This window comes from Solanum lycopersicum, chromosome 2 (assembly GCF_036512215.1).
Source record: "Solanum lycopersicum chromosome 2, SLM_r2.1".
Classification (NCBI taxonomy): domain Eukaryota; kingdom Viridiplantae; phylum Streptophyta; class Magnoliopsida; order Solanales; family Solanaceae; genus Solanum; species Solanum lycopersicum.
Genome location: NC_090801.1, coordinates 71,387,782 through 71,408,694, shown reverse-complemented (window position 1 = coordinate 71,408,694; position 20,913 = coordinate 71,387,782). Strand labels below are relative to the sequence as shown.

The window sequence follows — 20,913 nt, the reverse complement described above, 5'->3', positions numbered from 1 at the left end:
GAGCTTCTATCTTATTTTGGGAGAAGCAACAACACATACCACGTTTTCTTCAACAATCATATTCTTTAAGTTGGTAATAATATAAAAAAGTTTGAGCGACGAATTATACTTTCCAGAAGCTTAGGTTGATTTTAGTTGAAGAGAAAATGAATGCAAAATCTTTGCTTTTTCGAAAGGTGGAAGAAAATCACGAAAAAACTAATTGAGAAGTTCAGAGAAAAATGACACACATTTGACACATTTTTGTGTTAACGTCCTCACATCTTGTCAATCTTTAAATTAACACAAAGACATTTTTATCCACTAGAATAACACAAAAATATACCTTAAATTTAGGCTATAGTATTATCACATGAGAGGTGGATAAAATAATTTTAGGTTGGATAAGAAAATATGGGATATCTCAACACTAAGTGGGGGTTTGGATTGACTAAAAAGTTGGTCAAACCTACTTTAAGTCAGTTTATGAAAAATGCACAAGTAACCCTAAACTATGATTGAAATCTAGAAGACACGCCTTAACTAAACTAATGTCTTATTACCCCATTAATTTTTTTTAATTTTATACACCTTCTGTCTTATGTGGCATACTCCATGACTCTACGCAATTGAGGAGCGTGGAAATATTTGGATGTGACGTAAGCTAAAAAGGTGCACAAATTACAAAAAATAAGTACAAAGGTAATAGGTAAATTTATTTATTAGACATATATAAATGCTAAAAACTTAAGAATTTTTAAATATAATATCGTAGTTTTTTAATATAACATTATATTTATTATTATTATTCTTTTATAAATTTGACATCGCTTATGAAAAATCTTGCGTACGCCACTGGTTGGATGTATCATATGGATTAAACATTAAAATTACCTATGTTTAAAAATGAGAAAAACTCTTTATTTATAACATATAACATTATAAAAGGTAGTACATACAAATATTTATCGTGCATTGTTAGAAAACTACAACCTATTAAAAAAAGCCAATGTTTTTGACATGAAAAGATGTATGCTCTATGGTGTGTTTGGCATGGAGGACAAACATTTTTCAATTTTTCCTACCCACCCCTTGCCCAAGGACGATCCCCTCACCTCCGAAACCACCCCTATCAGCCCCTTACCCCTAAAAAAAATTAAGTTTATTTTCTTAAAAAAAATTCAACTTCAAAATTTTATTTTTTTTACTCCTACCCTCGACCCCCCCTACACACCACATACCACCCTATCCCCAAAAAAAATAATTTAAGTTTGTTTTTAAATAATATTTTCAACTTTGAAAAAATTCTTTTTTTCACCCTTATACTCGATCCTCCCCCACCCACCTACCCACTCACTATTCAACATGAAAAGATGTATGCTTTATGGTGTGTTTGGCATAGAGGACAAACATTTTTTAATTTTTTCTACCCACCCCTTGCCCAAGGACGATCCCCTCACCTCCCAAACCACCCTTATCAGCCCCATACCTCTAAAAAAAATTTAAGTTTATCTTTTTTTAAAAAAATTCAACTTTAAAATTTCCTTTCTTTTAGTTCTACCCTCTACCCCTACACCACATACCATCCTATCCCAAAAAAATAATTTAAATTTGTTTTAAAATAATATTTTTAACTTTCAAAATTCTTTTTTTCACCCTTATCCTCGATCCTCCTCACCCATCCACCCACTCACTCCTACAAGCCCCCCTCCCCTCTCAAAAAAAATATTATAACTTTGTTTTGAAAAAATATTTTAAAGTTCAAAAATGATTTGAGCTAGAATGTAGAGAGTTTCCAAATTTGCATTTGCACAAGAAAAAAAGAGAGACAAAAGTCGTGTTGGGCGGGAAAATGAAGCTTCTCACGAATATCGAGAAAAAAGAAGAAGGTGATTTTTGAAGCCCGCCTCGCTAATTTCGCCTTTCACTCTCTCATTTCTCTCTTTCCTATTTTGGCGTCTCATCTCCCCCAGCTCGTTCTTGAACCCTACAATTCAGAAGAAAGTTAAGCTTCTTATTACATTCAAAGATGGTGGTTCCGTGCGTTGCCGAGCTTTCCGATCCTGTCAATGATGCGATGGTCCCGAGGCGTTGCAGTGCGAGAATAAAAAAATTGAAGAGTGAGCAGGAAGCTCAGCGTGAGCGTGAGAGTCAGAGAGTACGGTGCCGCTCCAATGACGACTCAGTTCTTGGGAAGAAAACCAAGGTTTATAAGAAGAGCAAGCTTGTTACTCCCTCACAAGCTCAAACTCAAGCTCCTAATAATGACGTCACAGTTGCCACTGTTGATAACGATGACGTCACTATAACCAATGTTGGTGCGCCAATTGACTGTACCGATCATCCTGTCCCCGAAAACTCTCTGAATCCCCAGCTTAGCGGGAACGGGACTGAAAAAAGTTCGCATGCCAGGGTGACAGAGACTCTGCGGATATTTAACAAGCATTATCTCCATTTCGTTCAGGTTTCCTCAATTTCCCATTTCATTTTTCCTGATAATTTCCGCAAGCAGACATTTCATAAGACAAGAGAGGGTTCAGTTTTAAAGCATATCTTTGTCACGTGTGTATATGATAGTAATGATTTTCTCTCTTGTTGACCGTGGTTAGGAAGAGGAGATAAGATGTGGAAGAGCCCAAGCAGATCAAAAAACAAAGAAACATTCAAAATCTAAGGTCAGCCCTCTCTCGCCTTTGATGAGTTAAACTAGAAAAGTACATTTGGTTGTTAGAACCATGAAACATATCAACTTCCAATTTCAGTATCATTTTATTCTCTCCTTACGCCCAAGTCTGTCATAGTGGTTTGTCCTTTTATTGCTCATTTGATTCACGTAAGCTATGCAAAACTTGCTTAACGTATTTAAGTTGGTAACACATTTGTGCAGGAAGCCGAAGATGATGGTAAACGCAGTTCCAAGCGGCCTGATCTAAAGGCGATTTCCAAGGCATGTATTTCTTCAGAAGTCCACATTGGCTGCGTTAATCATCCTATAACATGTGATACCAACTTGAATGCTTTTTACCAGCTCCACGTTCTTTGTGCTAGAGCTAGACCAAAATACTGTAGAGATTCATCAATAACTCTTGACATTTTCTGTGGAAATTTGGTAATCTACACTACCATTGGCGTCTACTGGTAGATGGTGAAAGGGCCAAACTATGTCTCTTTTAATTATGTTATCAAATCAATCCCCTGACATTGAGTGCCACTCCTCCTGATTTATTAGCATGATAGATCAAATACAATAGGATGATGAGATTGACTGCCAATCCTCCTGATTTATTAGCATGATAGATCAAATACAAAGGGTGACTTCTATTTAGGAAAAGAATCCAAGTAGATATATCACTCAAACTTCAAAGTTCAGTTTGATGGTTACTAAATCGATTGAATGTAACTTTTGAAGTGTGAAAGTGTACTGTTCATGTGGCTAAAGTTTGAACAAGTGCCTCGAAATTTATATTGAGTCTGTTCAAGAGTCTTGAACTTCTGCAGTAATCTAAGTGACATAATGGAGCCTTTTGTATGCTCTAGTATTTGGTCTTCCCAGCCATTTGTAATCTAATTATTCGTAGTTCTCCTTTTCTTTATTTTATGTCAGTCTGATTGTGTGCCAAGTTAATATGATGAAAAACTTGAGAGTTTGGCAACTGCTACACGATTCTCCAAAATTGCATGGATTAGATTCAACTTTTCTTTAATATTGAAACCTAATGCCTTTCTACATGACTAGTAATAAGTATTATAGATCTCGGCAGTCGTCAGTCAGTACTCATTTCTCTCATGTTCAATTTTAAAAATATTCTAATGCAAGAGATACAATATTAGCCTATCTTTTTAATTGATCGGTATTATTAGCCTATCTTTAAATTTGTTTGACTGTGATTGTTGTTAAAGAAATGAAGATATTTACCACCCATGTATGCGTTTGTAGTGGTCTTAGGGTAAATTTGTCTAGGAAGAGTAGAAAAGTAATGAGAATAATGGTAAAACTGAACATTGTCTGTCACTTTGAATTGGAACAAACAGTTGGATAAAGGATGTTTCTTTTTTATCAAGATCAATGACTTGAAACTACTTTATTCAAAAAATGAAATAAAAAGGGCAAAGCATGTATAAATGCTATAATTGTAAACCACGATTGAGTCTATGGAAGCATTGGTACAGCTTCTATAGTGTTACCAATCTTTTGTTTGTTAGTAGTACCGAAGTGATTTAATTACTGTGCAAGAACTTGTATTCTATTTGCTTTACATGTTTGTCAAAATTTGAGTCTTTTGGAGTAAGTCTACTTTCGTACTATTGATTCTTAATGAGAAAAACTTGCAGATGATATCAGAAAAGGAGGTTTTGAATCGTGAGAGAATTGGCTCCCTTCCAGGTTGATTGTCTACTCTTGCTATGTGTCTCGTGATATGATTGATTTATCAAAAGATGGGTATTTGTGTATGACTGTGAATTATATCGACGTCCATTTGCTTTCTTAGGAAAACTACTTCTTGCTTCTATAAGCTAAGTGGATTGGACTTTCAATTTGCTGACCTTATTCTTGGAAAAGGTTTAGATACATTTACCCCGTATGGAAAAGATATGTGCACCTTTTGTACTCTTATCAATGCAACCTAAAGAAGATAATTAGTTCTCTCTGTTTCTCATTCTCTCACTTGCATTTTCACATGTAGTATAAGGCTTCTATGATATCAGTTGAGACTTACGTAGCTTTGTCTAACAATGATTGCCCTTTTGCTTAATATTTGTTCTTCTTCTCATAGTTTTCCCAAGTCTTTGTTTTTTGGTGATTATTTCTGCTGCATCTTTATTGTGTTTTTGAATTGGATCATCAATAATATTATTTTGCAATTATTCTAATGGCAACTTTGTTTTTCTCTCGGTACCTAAGCCTGTAAGCCGATGTAACTTTGTTTATTTTCAGTGATTATCATGGTGATAATGCCTCTTTCCCCTTTTCAACTTTCAGGGATGCAACCCTGTTTTTCATCTTGTTTGAACACTTTTTTAGTCTTTCTGGTCAGTAAACAGCCGTTGTTCGGCAAACACATGCTATGGTCAGTTAGTGTCATGTCAGTGCGTTTGACTGTTTAATGACACATTATCCATTAACTAGTTGGTATTAGTTGTATACAACATCACTCTACTTTCGATTTAGCATCATGTTACTGTTCAGCTACACACCCACTGTTCAAATTAGTAATTTGCCAGTGCTGCACAAATTTCCACTGACATGTCACTGTTCCGACAGCAACCACACTATATATTTTTTTATCTAAAGCCATCATGTGTCAATCTGTTAACCTTTTTGCAATAAACTGATTTTATTTTTTATTTGATAACTCAAACTACTTTGTTACCTCGAATTGAACAACTTGAGTTTTAAGGGAGATTGTTGAAAGTCAAGATAGATGTTGACTTAGTAAATATGTCACTGTCACTTCTATGTATTTTGATTACACATGTATCTTTATTTACTACTATATTGCGCTCTTGGTTTAAGTGTTTGAAGTCATGAAATTTACCTTATCAAAAGGAAAATTAAAAAAAAGTTCTCTCCATCTCTCTCTCAGATTTCATGGTTCCTACATGTTATCTCTAGAAGTATTAAACAATTATAATTTCTTGCGTTTGAGTCAAACCTGTCCAGTGAATACGAAGAGGGAATTTCTTAGTTTGGTAATGTGATTTTAAGTTACTTTTATGCAGCATGTAGCCTTCTTCTTTCACATGAAATGCAATGGAAACTGATTAACTAATTGATTTTTAAACAAAATAACTGTTTGCATTCTGACCAAATGTATACGGCATATTTTGGCTCTAGACGATGAAAACATTGATGATGGTGGACCAACTAGTTTCTAATAGAACACATGAGATTAGATCTTTAACTTATGCGTCAATTAACTTCTAGTAAGCCTGTACGACATTATCATTTGTTCTTGTCCTTTACATTTGAAAATCCAGTCAATCTATATGGTTTAATGGTATGTTCTGCAGTTAAAATATGTTTTGGGTGGCTGTATCTGTTTGAGAGTTTTAGTTTTGAGTTTCTTGTGGCAGGCATTGATGTTGGTCATCAGTTCTTTTCGCGTGCTGAGATGGTCGTTGCGGGATTCCATAACCATTGGCTAAACGGCATAGATTGTGTTGGCCAATCTGCAGGGAAAAAAGGGGTATATCGTTGGCATTTGAATTTGAGTAACAGTTGACTAGCTAAAAGAATTTCAATCTTGAATTACTAATTCTTCCTTGCTCAACCTAGAATAGTGAATGATGTTTTGCTTGTTATTTTTCTAAACTCATTTCCTTCAAATATCAAGAGCATACCATTTTTACTTTTGACATGTATGGGCATTATCTAGAAACAAACATTTTTCAAAGGATGTTACTTGTGCCTCAAAGAAAAAAATACGTTGTATCATGAAGGATGCATATTATACATTGATCCTTCATGGGCGCATTCCATCACGGCCTAGTTTATTGTTACAGTAAAGACATCTAGAAATCTTAATCTTTTCATTAGTCATTTTGCTGTTCATTTTCCTAGTCTTTACTTTGAACAGTCATAGTGAAGTGTATTGAACTATTCCCTACAGATATGGTTCTTACGTTTCACCGAGAATCAACTGTGGAAAAATGATAAATTGAAGTCATTAACTTTTTACTCGTATAGCCCTTTGATGTGAAAGGTTTTCTTTTGGTGCATTGAGTTATTTTTGATTGCTTGCGACATAAGTTATTACATGAAATTCAGTTCATTGTCCATATTTGATGATAATAAAATGATCCTGAACTCTTATTGACCCTCACGTGTGAAGTATCTATGGGTATTGCTTTTGTTTTTAATGTACAGTCATTTGCTGCTGAAGGCAGTTCTTTTGTCTGGAGGCTTATACATGTCTTCTCTACCCTATTACACTATATTTTCCCGAATGTCTTCTACATTTTTCTTTCTTGCCTTTTAGTTTTGTTAACTTAATATATATGATCCCCTCACATCATTAGGAGTACAAAGGCTACAGTTTGCCCCTTGCGGTTTCAATTGTCGTATCGGGACAGTATGAAGACGACCAGGACAACTATGAAGAAGTGGTCTATACTGGTCAAGGTGGAAATGATCTGCTTGGTAACAAGCGCCAAATAAAGGATCAAGTCATGGAACGGGGTAATTTAGGACTTAAGGTTTGCTTTTCTCTTCTTTCTTTGCAACTACTTTTTATTTCTATTTTTGTTAAAACCTCTATTCTGAATTGAATATATTATTTTCTGTTTTTAATGTGTGATAGGTTAGCTAACACTCCCTTTGTCCCAGTTTATGAGACTCTATTTTCATGTGGGATTCTCCAAATGTTTGATACAGTACCATTTTTATAGAAATTTCACAACTCCCAAGAATGCAAATACATAATACTACCCAAATTATAAACCTAGATGTGTTGTTTCTATATCTAACTGATTTTGCTAACAATCATTACTTCAATGTTTTCTTCCGCTACTATGTTTATCCAAGTCAGATTTAACATCTTAATCCGTGCTATATGACAAATACCTGTTCTTTAAAACCGCGGAAAAGGCAGTAACTCTTGTTGATGAGCATTAAAAGAAAGACTTATTTTATCTTCTCTTCTTTGTGCTTTCTCAAGCACAAAAATCTTGTGAGCCCATGGGACAAAGGGAGACTTGTAGAGAAAGGGGCATGTCGTTCTCAGGTGCACTGAGTCTTCTATACTGTGTGAGTCCTTGCATGTGTTTAGTTGGGGAAATAGGATAGACATACAGTTTTGTTATAAAATCTATTAGTCTAACTTTCTTTTAATAGGTCAATTTTCAGCCGCTTGATGTGCTTCTACCTTTTTGTTTGTCGAACAAGATTAATGCATTTCCTTTGCTTTCAATTTGTTTGTCTAACAACGAAGAATAGTGGGGATGAGTGGAAAAGTGATATTTACCTAAATTAGCCATGAGAAAGATGATCAATTCTAAATTATGTATTTGATGAGATTTTTCGTTGGGTTATTCACTGTGAAAGAAAACATAAATTTGAATTAGGGAATTATATTGTTTTTGAATTAATGTCAAGGATAACAAATAAGCCAAAGATAAAATACAAAGCTTGGACATGTTTTCTCAGCAGCAACTTTCCACCTATATTTTGGTGATCTTGCTCTGATATTTTTTGATAAGCAACTCAAGTTGGTTTTTCCTTTCCACCTTGAGTTGTCAAAAATATTGACTTCCAGGTGTGATTAAAATATGATAATGATCAATTGGTCAAATTGGCGCTTTGTTGAAGTGATTTATATAGTATCACTTATTTTTCTATCTGTCCATAGTGTTCCTGCTGTGGTGTTTTGCGGATAAAGTTACAGATCTTTAGTAGGGTTGGGCATTCAGTACTTCAGTTTTCGTTTTTTCAATGGTATATATCAAATACGAATCCAAAGTTAGTTAGGTTTGGTTTATATTGTTCGGTATGGAATCAGTTCTTCAGTACGATCTTGGTATATTGGACTATTTTTCTGCTTAAAAAACTGGTGTATTTTCTATCTAAAAGATGGCTTAACTTTTAATATGCAACAACTTTTTGAATAAGAGAGCTACAGAAATTAGCATCTTAACTAATATACAACAACTAAAGCCCTTTTGGACTATAAAACTTAATATACAGCAACAGTAGTTATAATAGTTCGGTATTTCAATTGAACTGATATTCCAATGTATCAAGTCTTCATAACCAAAAACTGTACCAAAGACCGAACTTTTCAAAATCAAAACTGATATTGTGTTGGCTATGATAATTTTTCACTTATTCCGGAAAATTATTTCACTTTATTAAAAAAACAGCATATGTTCATGAAAAATATTTGGAGAACACACAAAACCTTGATTACACTTTTCTCAATTTTACTGTATTTTTCTGTCAAATTGTAGCCTAAATTGTTTACTTTTATAATAATAACCCCATTTAAATTATAATTCATATTTAAATCATATATCATATTTTCATAGGAAAAGTACACTCAAACTTACAAATATTATTTGCAAAAATTATAACCAAATACTACTCCAACTTCAAAAATTTCAAATAAAGTGAACATATTTACAATATTATGTAATAGCTTGTATATGAGAATTTAATCTTAGAGCAAATTTAATTTTATGTTTTTGGTGAATTAGTCAAGTTGAGTGATTTTTCTACTTTATATAAAACTAGTAAAAATACTTGCGTTTTGCGCAGGAATTTAATATGACAAATATTATAAAATAATACTTAAAATCTATCCGTCATTAAAGCTAAAACACTATATTATCTTACATTTGTAGTAACGAACATTAATAATGTAAAGGAAAATGAAAATTATTATAGCTTACATAAGCATAAATTAATGTGTTTAAAAATGCAAGATCTGTAACATAAGCAATGGTGTTAGTGGTCCTCAACTGGAGGAAAGTACACAAATATTTAATTGTGTAGATAAAGAAGAAAAGATTTAGAATTTTGTTTTTTAAAATGTGAGGAAATCTTATATGCATAGACAACAAAGGTAGTTTGACCAAATGTTTATTGTGCCTTATCGGAAATGTTACAACTATTTGGAAAAGTTGCAATCCTTTGTAAAAGTCACAACCTTTCAAAAAATTCATAACTTTTTATAAAAGTTGCAAACTTAAATAAATTAAATGAGAATCTTGGTTTGTGGTAGCACCACATATGTGGGCCTAGGGTTCTCTTATATTATATATACGTGATATGATATATGATATGATTGGGGGTATAAATCATATTTAGAGAAAGTAATTTCAAATTCTAAATATTCTTTGCAAAGAGTATGGCCAAACATATCTTCAACTTCAAAAATTCCAAATAATGTGATTTTTTTGGTTTTCATGGCCAAACACCCACTTATTTAGCTCCGTTTGTCTTTTTTTATGCCACCCCCTACTTTTTAGGACTTGATTGGTATTTTCTTTGCACTTCTCTATATTTCTTTCTGCTGAAAAACCTTCACAACTAATAGTTGAATTACATTACCTGCTCTCTGTTTGCAGAACTGTATGGAGCAATCTGTACCTGTAAGGGTTACACGTGGACATCGGTGTGTGAATAGTTACGTTGGAAAGGTTTATACTTATGATGGCTTGTATAAGGTAATCAATATGTTTTTCTTCATCTTTCAATCCCAAAATAAATTCCTTATGAAATATGTAAATGTCAACTGTGTTTGTTGAAGTTGAGTCATATTTGTATCTGTTGATATGCAGTTAGTCATTCAGCTTCCCATCTTATTCGGCTGGCTTAAATGGGTCATTTAAGAGATAATAATAATATGTACTTCAACTGCTGTTGCTAGCAGGAACCAAAGATAGAAAAGAAAATGGAAGCAACATTCAGTCAACATAAGGATGTGTTGGTGTTGGCTATGTAGGTTGATTTAGGAATTTCTGTGGTTAATACGCTTAATCTCACGATATTGAGTCACTTAGTCAGGTCAGTTGTGGATTCTGACTATAACATGTTTGATTGTGTAGTCCTGACCAATATCTCAGATATTTCTCTAAATGGGCTATATGGCCATCAATTTGAAAAGGAGAAGTGATGAAAAGATGTAAAAGAATTATTAGTGATGTCACTTTTCAACCTTCCGTTGTTTGTGCAAGTTAATTTTCTTACTTTCTTTAAATTGTGGTGGTGTTGATTTTGGGTGCTGTGCAAATGTTAAAGCATTGATGCAGTCTTGCATTACAGTAGTTTTGTTTTCTTTTGCAGGTTGTAAATTACTGGGCGGAGAAGGGTATTTCTGGATTCACTGTCTATAAGTTTCGATTAAAGCGTATTGAAGGACAACCTGTGTTGACCACCAACCAGGTCTCTTTCCTTTTTAACTTGACTTCTTTTTCAGTGGTATTTTATGTTTTAATTTAAATTTTTGTTCCTTTGCCCGAATACTAAGTGTCTTCTTTGCACTCAGATTGGGAGACTACAAAACAATGAATAACATAAATACCCTACTTGTGAAAATGCCCTTAGGCATGATTGTCGAGGCATGACTTAAACCTTTCCAAAATAACTTCTTTTTCACTCCGGTGGTCTTTTTTATCACCAGAAACATCTACTTTGTTTCTCCCTCAAAACCTTCTTTTCGTCATTACGGAAGACTTTATTTACTCCGCGTTAGGTTTTAAGTCCTTCAACATCTAGAGAATCGTAGGAACGACAAGGGATTGGTAAGAATGGACAAAAAGGAGTAGGAAAGCAATCAGAAGAACATCTTTTAAGAAGAAATTGATGGATTGTATTATCTAAGTTCTTCCACGTGCGTCAAAAGGAATAAGAAAAGTAGTCAGAAGATGGAAGATCAATTTGTTGACAAGAAATTGATGGATTGTATTATCTAAGTTCTTCCACAAATTTGCTCAAGGTGCTTTATATGTGATCAAGAGGTTGAGGTCAATGGACATATGTTTCTACAGTGCAAAACATCTGTGAATCCGTGGAACATGTTCTTATGCATTTTGGGTTATGCCAAAGACCACTTAAGGGTTTCTTCTTTGCTGGAAGGAGATTGGGAAATGAGGAAAAGAGTAGGACTGGTGGGAACTAATATTGCATGCATTTGATGGACTTTATGGAAGGAAAGGAATTTGTCATGGTTTGAAGACAATAGTGACAACATCTTGAAAATCAAGATGAATGGCCTTAGCTTATTCTATTTTTTGTGTAAAAAGGATATGGCGGGGGATTTAGAACTTTTGGTGGATTAAATAGGTTAATTGTAAAGAACCATGGTTTAGTGTGTAAGGTTTTTTTCATTGCCCAAAAGGGGTGTAGCTAGTCAGTCTCGTCATTTTTGGGATGATGGTTTCTTGAGTTTGTTATATGGAAAGTTAAACTTTTTGTTCTTGTCGGTCTTTCTTCTCTAGGTTGTCCACTTGTTTTACGTTACCTATCTGTCACTTCTAAAGGTACAATGCCTTCCAAATTTGAAGCTTTCACATAGTTTTTGAATTCATTGTAGGCAGCAAACCAATTATTTCTTTAAAATTAGGAGGAAAAAGAATATATTTTGTCCTAGTTGATTTTTTCAAAGTCTTGGGCACACTTATTTTGGCAATTTTGGAGAAACAAACCAAATGAACTAAGATGAACTAAATGACAACAATACTGGTCTTTAAAACTCTTTGATGAACTATGCAACAACTCAAAGTCATATTGCACACATCGGTGTAGTCACTGTAGCATATGTATAAAATCAATGCGTACTTAGATCGTTTGTCACGATGTAACGATAAAGCATTATTGAAAATTACTTATTGTTAACTTGTGTAATTATATCTTTGAAAGCAACAATAATGAAGTGTAGAAAAAACACAAATAAGTATGAATGATTACAACCTATAAAGATATGCACAAATATAGTAATCTTAACTATCCAAGTTTAATACATGTTCCAAATGAACACAACTGAACAATTGATGCATATAACATTGTACTAGCTTGGAAAAATACTCAAATTAGTCACGCCACATGAAGGAATACATAACACACATGTCAACAACACCCTATATCTCTTATAGCATTTATTATCCTAGTATCAACAAATACGCTCGCCACTGTATATAAATTTTCTCCATGATACTTTACTAGCATTTGCCTTCTATTTGAGCTAAGTGCTAATGTAGCACTACATATTGTGGTAATGTACTCATCTCCTCACTTTGTTAAGCTCTACTCAGTTCATTTTTAGTATACTTCTCCCTTTGTGCAATTGCCTTAGCGCTCTAAATTCTTGCAACTAAATGATGCTTTATTTTATTTTTCTGTGCACTCATAGTCACTTGACATAGAATTAATTGATGAGACTCGCAACAAAGTTAAAGGGCTGTATGTTTGAAGACAAACCTTGGAGTCTTTAAAGGCTCAGTTTGAGTAGGACCAAAGCTCACTACTTGGAGTGCAAATTTAATGATGCAATAAATGAGGTTGGTGTGAAATACAGAAACCATCCTAAGAGAGGAGGTTTCATGTATCCTGGTAGATTTAAGGAAATGAAAAAATGTTGATGTCACATAACATAGAGGAATGTGGTGGATGAAATGGAGGTTCGTTGCTTTTGGAATTCCGTGCGACAAGAATATACTACAATCTTAAAGTTAACTTCTACATTGTGGTGGCTAAGCTGACTACATTGTATGGGACGAAGTGTTGACCAATTAAGAACTTTCAAGTAAAGAAGAGAGTGGAAATGAGGATGTTGACGAGGATTTGTGGGCCATTCTATGAAAGATAAGATTAAGAATAAAGATATTGTAGATAAAGTGGAGTGACCTATGTAGTGAACTTGATGTAGCAAGCGAGGTCGATGGACAAAGAGGTGTGAGAGACTGACAGTGGTTGACTTAAGGAGAGATAGAGGTTGACTGAATAATCATTGAGGGTGATCTGAGGGTGTTCCATAATTAGCCTCTCTACCTGTACGAGGTAGGGGTAAGGTGTACACTCTACCTTTTGTAGACTCACTTGTGGGATTTCATTAATTATGTTGTTTTTGTTGTACCTTCAGCCACTTACTTGCCTTCAACTGATCAAATTATAACTTTTTATATTGATTTGCTTCTGTCATATGCAGGTACATTTTACTCGAGGCTGTACTCCCAACTCCATTTCTGAAATACGAGGGTAAATAGAATAAAGCTGATTAATTATCTGAATTGAATTTAAATAGGGCAAACTCTTACTTTTTCTGTATATAGGTTGGTATGTGAGGACATTTCTGGTGGACTGGAGGATATTCCCATTCCCGCAACTAATTTAGTTGATGATCCACCGGCAGCACCGTCAGGCAAGTAGCTATGTCTTGATATTATGCTCTTGGGATGGCTTTTTTAATTCTTCCTTCCACATTTGCTAGGGCTTTCATGTTAATGTGAAATGATTTTGTGACTCTTGAAAATTTGGACTAGTCTTTACTATTAACTTTTAGCTTGATCCGAGATAATATAGCCGAGAAGATATAAAGGGCAGTTGAGATGGCTCAAACCCATTATTGCGACTTTATTTCACTGAGGAAAATGATGCAACAGCTTGACAATGTGTTCCTTGATATATATCTTCATAATAAATGCAACTTCAAATTTATCTTCCTAAAGCTTTATATTGGTGGTTGATTTACTTATTTGTGTATTTTCTGGGCATTCATGATAATCTAACTTTTATAGATGACTGGCTGAACTTTGTGAAATGCCACGTTTTCTCATTAAAAACTGTGATACTGTACTAAATACTTGAATTTGTGAGTTGATGGTAAGCAATCATTGTGTTGTATATCCCCCCTTCCCACAAACTGTCGTGGTCTTTCTCCTACACAATAGAATCTTCATTCCTAAAGCTCACTGCCTTTATGGGGTCAGAATTGTCATTCTATGTGCCTGTTTTAAGGTGGCTGGAAAGGTCTGTCATAAAAACATCATCCCCATCATCCTATCTTCTTATTATTTTGTTATATGTCCAAATGATTAGAGTTCTTAATCCATTGAAGGAACTTATCTCGAAAGATCTTCATATCCCTCAGTTTTCATGCAAATTTTGCTAAAAATATTGTTAAGAGAGGAATTATTAATATGGAAAGAAACCGTTCCTTGTATATTTTTTTTTGAGAAGGTAAGAGTTTTGTTTATTGACAAGTCAGTACGTGGGTTGCACTGAAATCATATTTACAGCAAAATTAAAAAGACATCTAACTGAATCTAATTCTAACAAGATCCTAGGATGTCTATAATTGAGTCAATGTCCTCTTAAGTATATTTTTTTACACCAAAAACAAAAAGTCTGTAATGCAGTTTAGTTTGATCATCTGTAGATAACAATTTTTGCTCTCAAAACATCTTGAATCATTTCCTTCCATATTGTCCACCAGATACAAGCTAGGACAATCCTCCATCTGTCTTTGTCAACAACTCCTACTCTTGCTTCCTCCCAACTATATAGCAAATGAGTTACTTTGTTAGGCATGACTCAACTAATACCCTAAGGCTAACAAAGATTCTCTCACAACTGAGTAGATGTCAAGCACTGTATAAACAGATGGCTAACTGTCTCAACCTGTTCACCACAAAGGTAATATCTGGAACACTAGGAGAATTTCCTCTTCTTGAGGTTCTCTTGTGTCAAAACAGCCTCTCTTGCCAATAACCAAGTAAAACAGACAACTTTGAAGGGGATTTTGATCTTCCATATATGCTTCCATGGCCAATGTTGTCTTTGTAGATTCCCTTGGTTCAAAAACTTGTATGCAGAGTTCACCTTGAAACTACCTTTGCTATCCGATTTCCACCAAAGTCTGTCTTTTTCTTCACTAGTACCTTTAAATTCCTCCAACATTCAGAAGAACTCCATGACTGAATCAATTTCCCAGTCATTGAAGTTCCTCCTGAAATGAATGTTCCAACCTTGTTGTGTCCATGTGTAAGTTACACTCACCTCCGGTTGTACTGCCATTAGAGCTAAGTTAGGGAACAAACGCTTTAAGCTATATGATCTCAACCAATTGTCCTTCCAAAAAGAAATCTTGAGCTCATTTCCAACTTTAACATTGGCATGCTTCTTCATGAAAGGCCAGAGTAACCCCATATGGGTTATTGACTTCCTTTATCATCCACCTATCCTCTTCACCATATTTGATTTTTAATAACCTTACTCCAATATGCTTGAGGTTCTTGTGAATATCTCCAAATTCCAAAACCATTTCAATTTGAGAGCCTTACTCCAAAACCCAAAGCACTTTGTTCCATTTGACCAGATGAAGGATTGTTGAATTAGTTTTCTTTATTCCCTTTCCAGAGAAAATCTCTCCTAACCTTGTCCAACCTCTGTATGATACCATCTGGAACTGGGAAGATGGACATCATGTAGGTGGGTAGAGCATCCAACACTGCATTTATAAGGGTAATATAGAGGAAATGATTCAGAATCCCTATAATTATGTGTGACTGACGCAGGAAAAAACTTTTACGAGTTATTTTTCTTTTTAGTTTCTAACACATCTCCTCTCTGGAAGTTGGTTTGCTCATCTCTCTGGTATTTTAAAGATGCCACTATCTCTTTGGAGACCAGCTTTGATACTTTCTATGTGACATTTGTTTTTGAATTTTCATTAGAGCCAAGTGTTTGGATTACTACCGAGAAGTTTCTCGTCGTGCTCCGAAAATGTGTTTGATTCTTGTTGAAGAATGACAAAAGTTTGTCATTGATGGTTAATGAGATAGGTAGATTCCTTATGACTTGGACAATTGTCCTCCCTTTGAGCCCCTTAAATTAAACTGCTCACACACCAAATGCTAAGCACTGGACGTGATGTGGGGAGTTGAAGAATGACAAAAGTCCTTCAATAATGAGTAATGAGATGGGTGGACTCTTTAGACTATTCCCATGATCTTTCTTCTCATCCTCACTCAAAAAGTAACAACAATTTCTTTTTTTCTAAAAGAAAATGGTGGTTCAAATTTATGGAACTAGAGTTCAGCCTTCACCAGATTCAAAAGATCAAACTCCTCATTCTATTAGTGATGAAATTTAAATTTGACAATGAAGGGGTAATACACATTACTTCAAATCGAGTGGTGCCAGAAAGAACAAAAGGATAAGAAGTTGACTGTCATTTTATTCGACAAAAGATTGAATCTGGGTGCCTTGTGATGTGTTTCTTGAACTCAAACGGACAATTAATAGGGGCATTGTTACAAATCATATTGTGGCTTTAAATTGACTATATCTGTGGCAAATTATAGCATGCATTTTGTGCACTCCCACTTGAATGGGAATGTAAAGAACTTAAAAAATTATAAATAGGGCAGGTTTATCTGTATTATAGTTAGGGATTTGTATGTAATCATAGATATTAGGTATCATGAATTATATTTCACGGAATAGATATGTTGAGGATTTATATAGCTGACAGCAATTAGCTTGGGATAGATGTATTGTTATTATTTTATAATTAAGGTTCTAAATATTTTTTAGTGTTGAATTGTGATAATAGCAGATTGGTTTTTGATACTTGATGAAGGATCCCTGTTGCACTTTTTTCATACACGACTGTGTGGTATAATAATGCATTGTTCTATCTTCATCTTACCTACTGCTGGAATCCTTGAGCTTTACAATATCTGCAGTAACTCGTTTGACATGTTTTGTGTTCTGATATTTAGCTTTCTCTGATTCTAAGTGTCATATGAATGTTTAACACACGATTTCTAATGGAAGTTGGAGGGTTAGTGGATATACCAATAAGTTTGTGCCTGTTAACATCTTGCCAATGTGAAGTATAGCTCATATTCATTTGTGCCTATCTTTTTGATGCTAAAACTTTGCACAACATTCAGGTTTTACTTATAGCAGGGATATCGTATGTGCCAAAGGTATAAAGTTCCCTTCAGCTCCCACAGGATGCAACTGTCATGGTTCATGTCTAGATCCAAGAGTTTGTTCTTGCGCTAAACTCAATGGTTCTGAATTTCCCTATGTTCATAAAGATGGTGGAAGGTGAGTGTAGTATTTCAATCCTTTGTCAGAGTATGTTAGCTTAAATTATAGATGAATTTCATTTACCTCGGTGTCTAACATCCACTTGTGTTTCTAATCTGACATGTTTACTTGCACAAATTACCTACTGTAAGGCATGATTGTCTAGGCCTTGATGCTACGTGTTTAATTCTTTATGATATTTGCATTTTGATCACCCTTTTCACATATATAGTGCTCCTTTTCTGCTTTTTGTCTGTCCTTAATTTTAATAAGAATAAATATTTTCAGCTCTCTTGGGATTTCTAGGGGATTTAGCTAGATTTCCCATTTGTGTTGGAAGTCCTCACTTGACTAACTGAGAAAAATGAGGAAGGTGGTTTTATCAGGGTATTCATTGTAGGCAGTAGAGTACCAAGAATTTTTTTATAACCTCACTGTTCTCTCATGGTGCTTTTTTTTGTGGGTTTTAGGTTATACGGATCATTATTATGTTTCTATAAACCCTGAAGCTAGGTGCAAAACATGTTTACCGCTTTGCGGAAGTTTCTCATAGCAGGTAGTGCAGTTACCAAGATTCTAAGGCACGTGTATCATTGCCAATGGGTGTTATACTTGAGAGCCGTGTCACTAAACAACAAGTATTTCCTTTTACTTTTGAGTTAATAGATTATTTCTGGTCTATTATTTCTGGTCTCTAGAACCAAGAACTTTCTAAGGTCCTGGCTTATTATAAATATACTTTATTGTCCCTGGCTCCCTGCTACTAAATATTTCTGATTAATAGAACAAAGACTATTTCAAGTTGCCTTCTATATGTCTTTCCCTTATCGGATACCTGTTTGATTTGTCTTATAAGTTATAACTACAAGCCACTTTCTTGCTCGTTAGTTCAGTGTAGTTATCTGAGATATCATAATGCAGTGCAGTGGAATTCTTTCAACATGTGACAAGTGCTTTGAGCTTTGTCTGGTACTTTACAGCAAAGCTGAGAGCTTATCAATATTCCGTTTGCAGTTGCCTTGCAGTGGAATTCTTTCAACATGCCTTTTATTTTCAGTATATTTTTCTTTGTAGACTTATTGAGCCAAAGGCTGTAGTCTTTGAATGTGGTCCGAATTGTGGATGCGGACCTGCCTGTGTCAACCGTACTTCTCAGAAAGGATTAAGATATCGGCTTGAGGTTATTTTACTTGTCTATTAACCAGATTTCAGATTTTTCTATACAGAAGAGTGCTGTGTATTCATTTCCATGACTGTTTCTTTATCCATTGGAGCAGGTTTTTCGTACTCCAAACAAGGGATGGGGTGTGAGATCATGGGATTATATTCCTTCTGGTGCAACCATTTGTGAATACACTGGTCTTTTGAAGAAGACAGATCAGATTGATCCTGCAGCAGATAACAACTATGTTTTTGACATTGATTGCTTGCAAACAATGAAAGGGCTCGATGGGAGGGAGGCAAGAGTTCAGATATTTCTGTTATGTCATTTACATTTCTTCTAGGACTAGCCGAAGGGTGTGTTTCCAAAACTACTATATTCCCTGGACTTGTTTAGACGTGTAGAAATCATCTAGTTTTCACTCTATCTGATATTTTTGGCTGTTGCAGTTTTCCCTGAGATCAGGCATCACGAAAATAGCACTAGTCTCCCATTTGGCTTTCGTCCTTTTGTTTGGTTTGTTTTCTTATTCACTTCATTTTCTTATGTTCTTCTGCAGAGACGGTTGCGTGAGGTTTCTTTGCCGGGATATTGGCACAATGATTCTGAGAAGATGTCAGACGGAGGGCCAGAATATTGCATTGATGCAGTCTCTGTTGGCAATGTTGCAAGGTTTATTAATCATAGTTGTCAACCTAATTTATTTGTTCAATGTGTGTTAAGCACCCATCATGACATTGGTTTGGCAAGAGTGGTGCTAATGGCAGCTGACAACATACCTCCTCTGCAGGTTTCTGCTAAATCTTACTCCTTGTGTGTTCAATGAACTTGATAAAATTTGTTTCTAATTGGATAACAGTGATTAACTTAGGGTCCGTTATGGAAAGTGGGGCTACGATAAGAAGATTGTGTTCAAGAATCACGGGAAATGTAAAAGATACTAAAGGGTTATATGAGAGATTCTTTGTAGAGAACAGTGAGAACATGTTCTGTAGCTTTTCTAAAGGTTATACTGATGCTGCCAAAAGCCCTTCAAAATTTATGTCATCAGTTTGCCCTATATCTTGAAGTTGAATAATGTGAACAATCAATTTCCAACCAGTTTGTGCATCAAGATTATAAAATTGTCTCACTGTTCTCTTTGACTGGAATCTGTCTTCAAAACTAGTTAACTCCTCTCTAAGAGCTGTAGCTTTATAGCAAGCTGTTTTGACTTTTGACCAATCAGCGAGCTAGTAAAATTGCTTATTACGGTGTACTGTTTTTTTCTTTTTTTTTCTTTTTTCTTTTGAGGTGTTGTGTACTTGTTGCTAAGTATTTGGGCTGTAGTCACGTTTGATTGTATGATTCAGATTTTGCCTGACCCTGAATACCTGTAGGCTGGACTTTTATCTCCTTGTTGAGCACAGTACTATAGAATGAAAAGCAGTATGAAGCAGCCTTTATACTATTAAATTGTTCATTGATTTGTTTATGGTTTACCTGTAGGAACTCACATATGATTATGGCTATGTTCTGGATAGTGTTATGGATCGTGAGGGGAAAGTTAAACAAATGGCTTGCTACTGTGGTGCTGCTGACTGTCGTAAACGCTTGTTTTAATGGGATATGTGTTGTCTTTAGCTCACAATTACATATTTTTTGGGTTTCCATATGCTGATTTCTCATCTTCTGCACTTGTGTGTAGTGGATACTAACGTTGGGAAATTTGGTCAAGTGTTATATATTGTATTTTCCAATGAGAAACGAACTTGTTAATTTGATTTCACATTCATCACCTAATCTGAAGAGAAGCGATGAAATAGTTATTCCTAATCTTGTGCTTTGTTGCACATGACCATTGCGTTGATAGTTATTCATAATTAAAAGTGAGGCTAGTAAAATGAGTTTAATTTGGATGTTCCTTAAGCTACTGTGTTAAGACTAGTTGTCACAACGATAGTCAACTGTTTATTAGTGTTCCGTTTTGAATTAGTTGTAATTAACCTATTTAGGAGTTGTTGGTTAACGCCCTGCGTGGTGTAGGTCTGAAAATTGGTCTGTGATGATGGATAGGTTCTTCATGAGACTGAAAGTCCACGTAGAAATCTCCCACGCTTACTGTAAAGCTGTCATCGTGGTTCTCTCCTTGTCAACGTTAATAGTAATTATTATTATTCTAATAAGTAGTAAAATAATTGGGGGTGAAACTAAAATTAGTAATAATGTATGTGGTTGACAACTGTGATTTTTAACT

The 20,913-nt window shown here is 34.8% G+C and overlaps 1 protein-coding gene across 3 annotated transcripts; it reads left to right on the top strand.

The window, feature by feature from the left end:
• The first annotated feature begins 1,706 nt into the window (after positions 1-1,706).
• LOC101260505 (histone-lysine N-methyltransferase, H3 lysine-9 specific SUVH4) lies at positions 1,707-20,445 on the top strand. Of its 3 annotated transcripts, none has more exons than XM_010317597.4 (15): positions 1,707-2,443; positions 2,589-2,654; positions 2,867-2,926; positions 4,312-4,363; positions 6,055-6,167; positions 7,000-7,176; positions 10,045-10,143; positions 10,763-10,861; positions 13,623-13,672; positions 13,747-13,835; positions 17,374-17,533; positions 18,590-18,695; positions 18,793-18,975; positions 19,237-19,467; positions 20,166-20,445. In XM_010317597.4, exons 1-15 carry the CDS (start codon positions 2,009-2,011, stop codon positions 20,277-20,279), a joined length of 2,034 nt encoding a protein of 677 aa, XP_010315899.1. In that variant the 5' UTR covers positions 1,707-2,008; the 3' UTR covers positions 20,280-20,445. The 3 variants fall into 3 exon arrangements, 2 of the variants coding, with proteins under 2 accessions (XP_010315899.1, XP_025885517.1); XR_011215014.1 differs by having other exon boundaries at positions 1,744-2,443; positions 18,793-19,033; XM_026029732.2 differs by lacking the exon at positions 20,166-20,445 and adding an exon at positions 19,537-19,828 and having other exon boundaries at positions 1,744-2,443.
• The last annotated feature ends 468 nt before the right edge of the window (positions 20,446-20,913 follow it).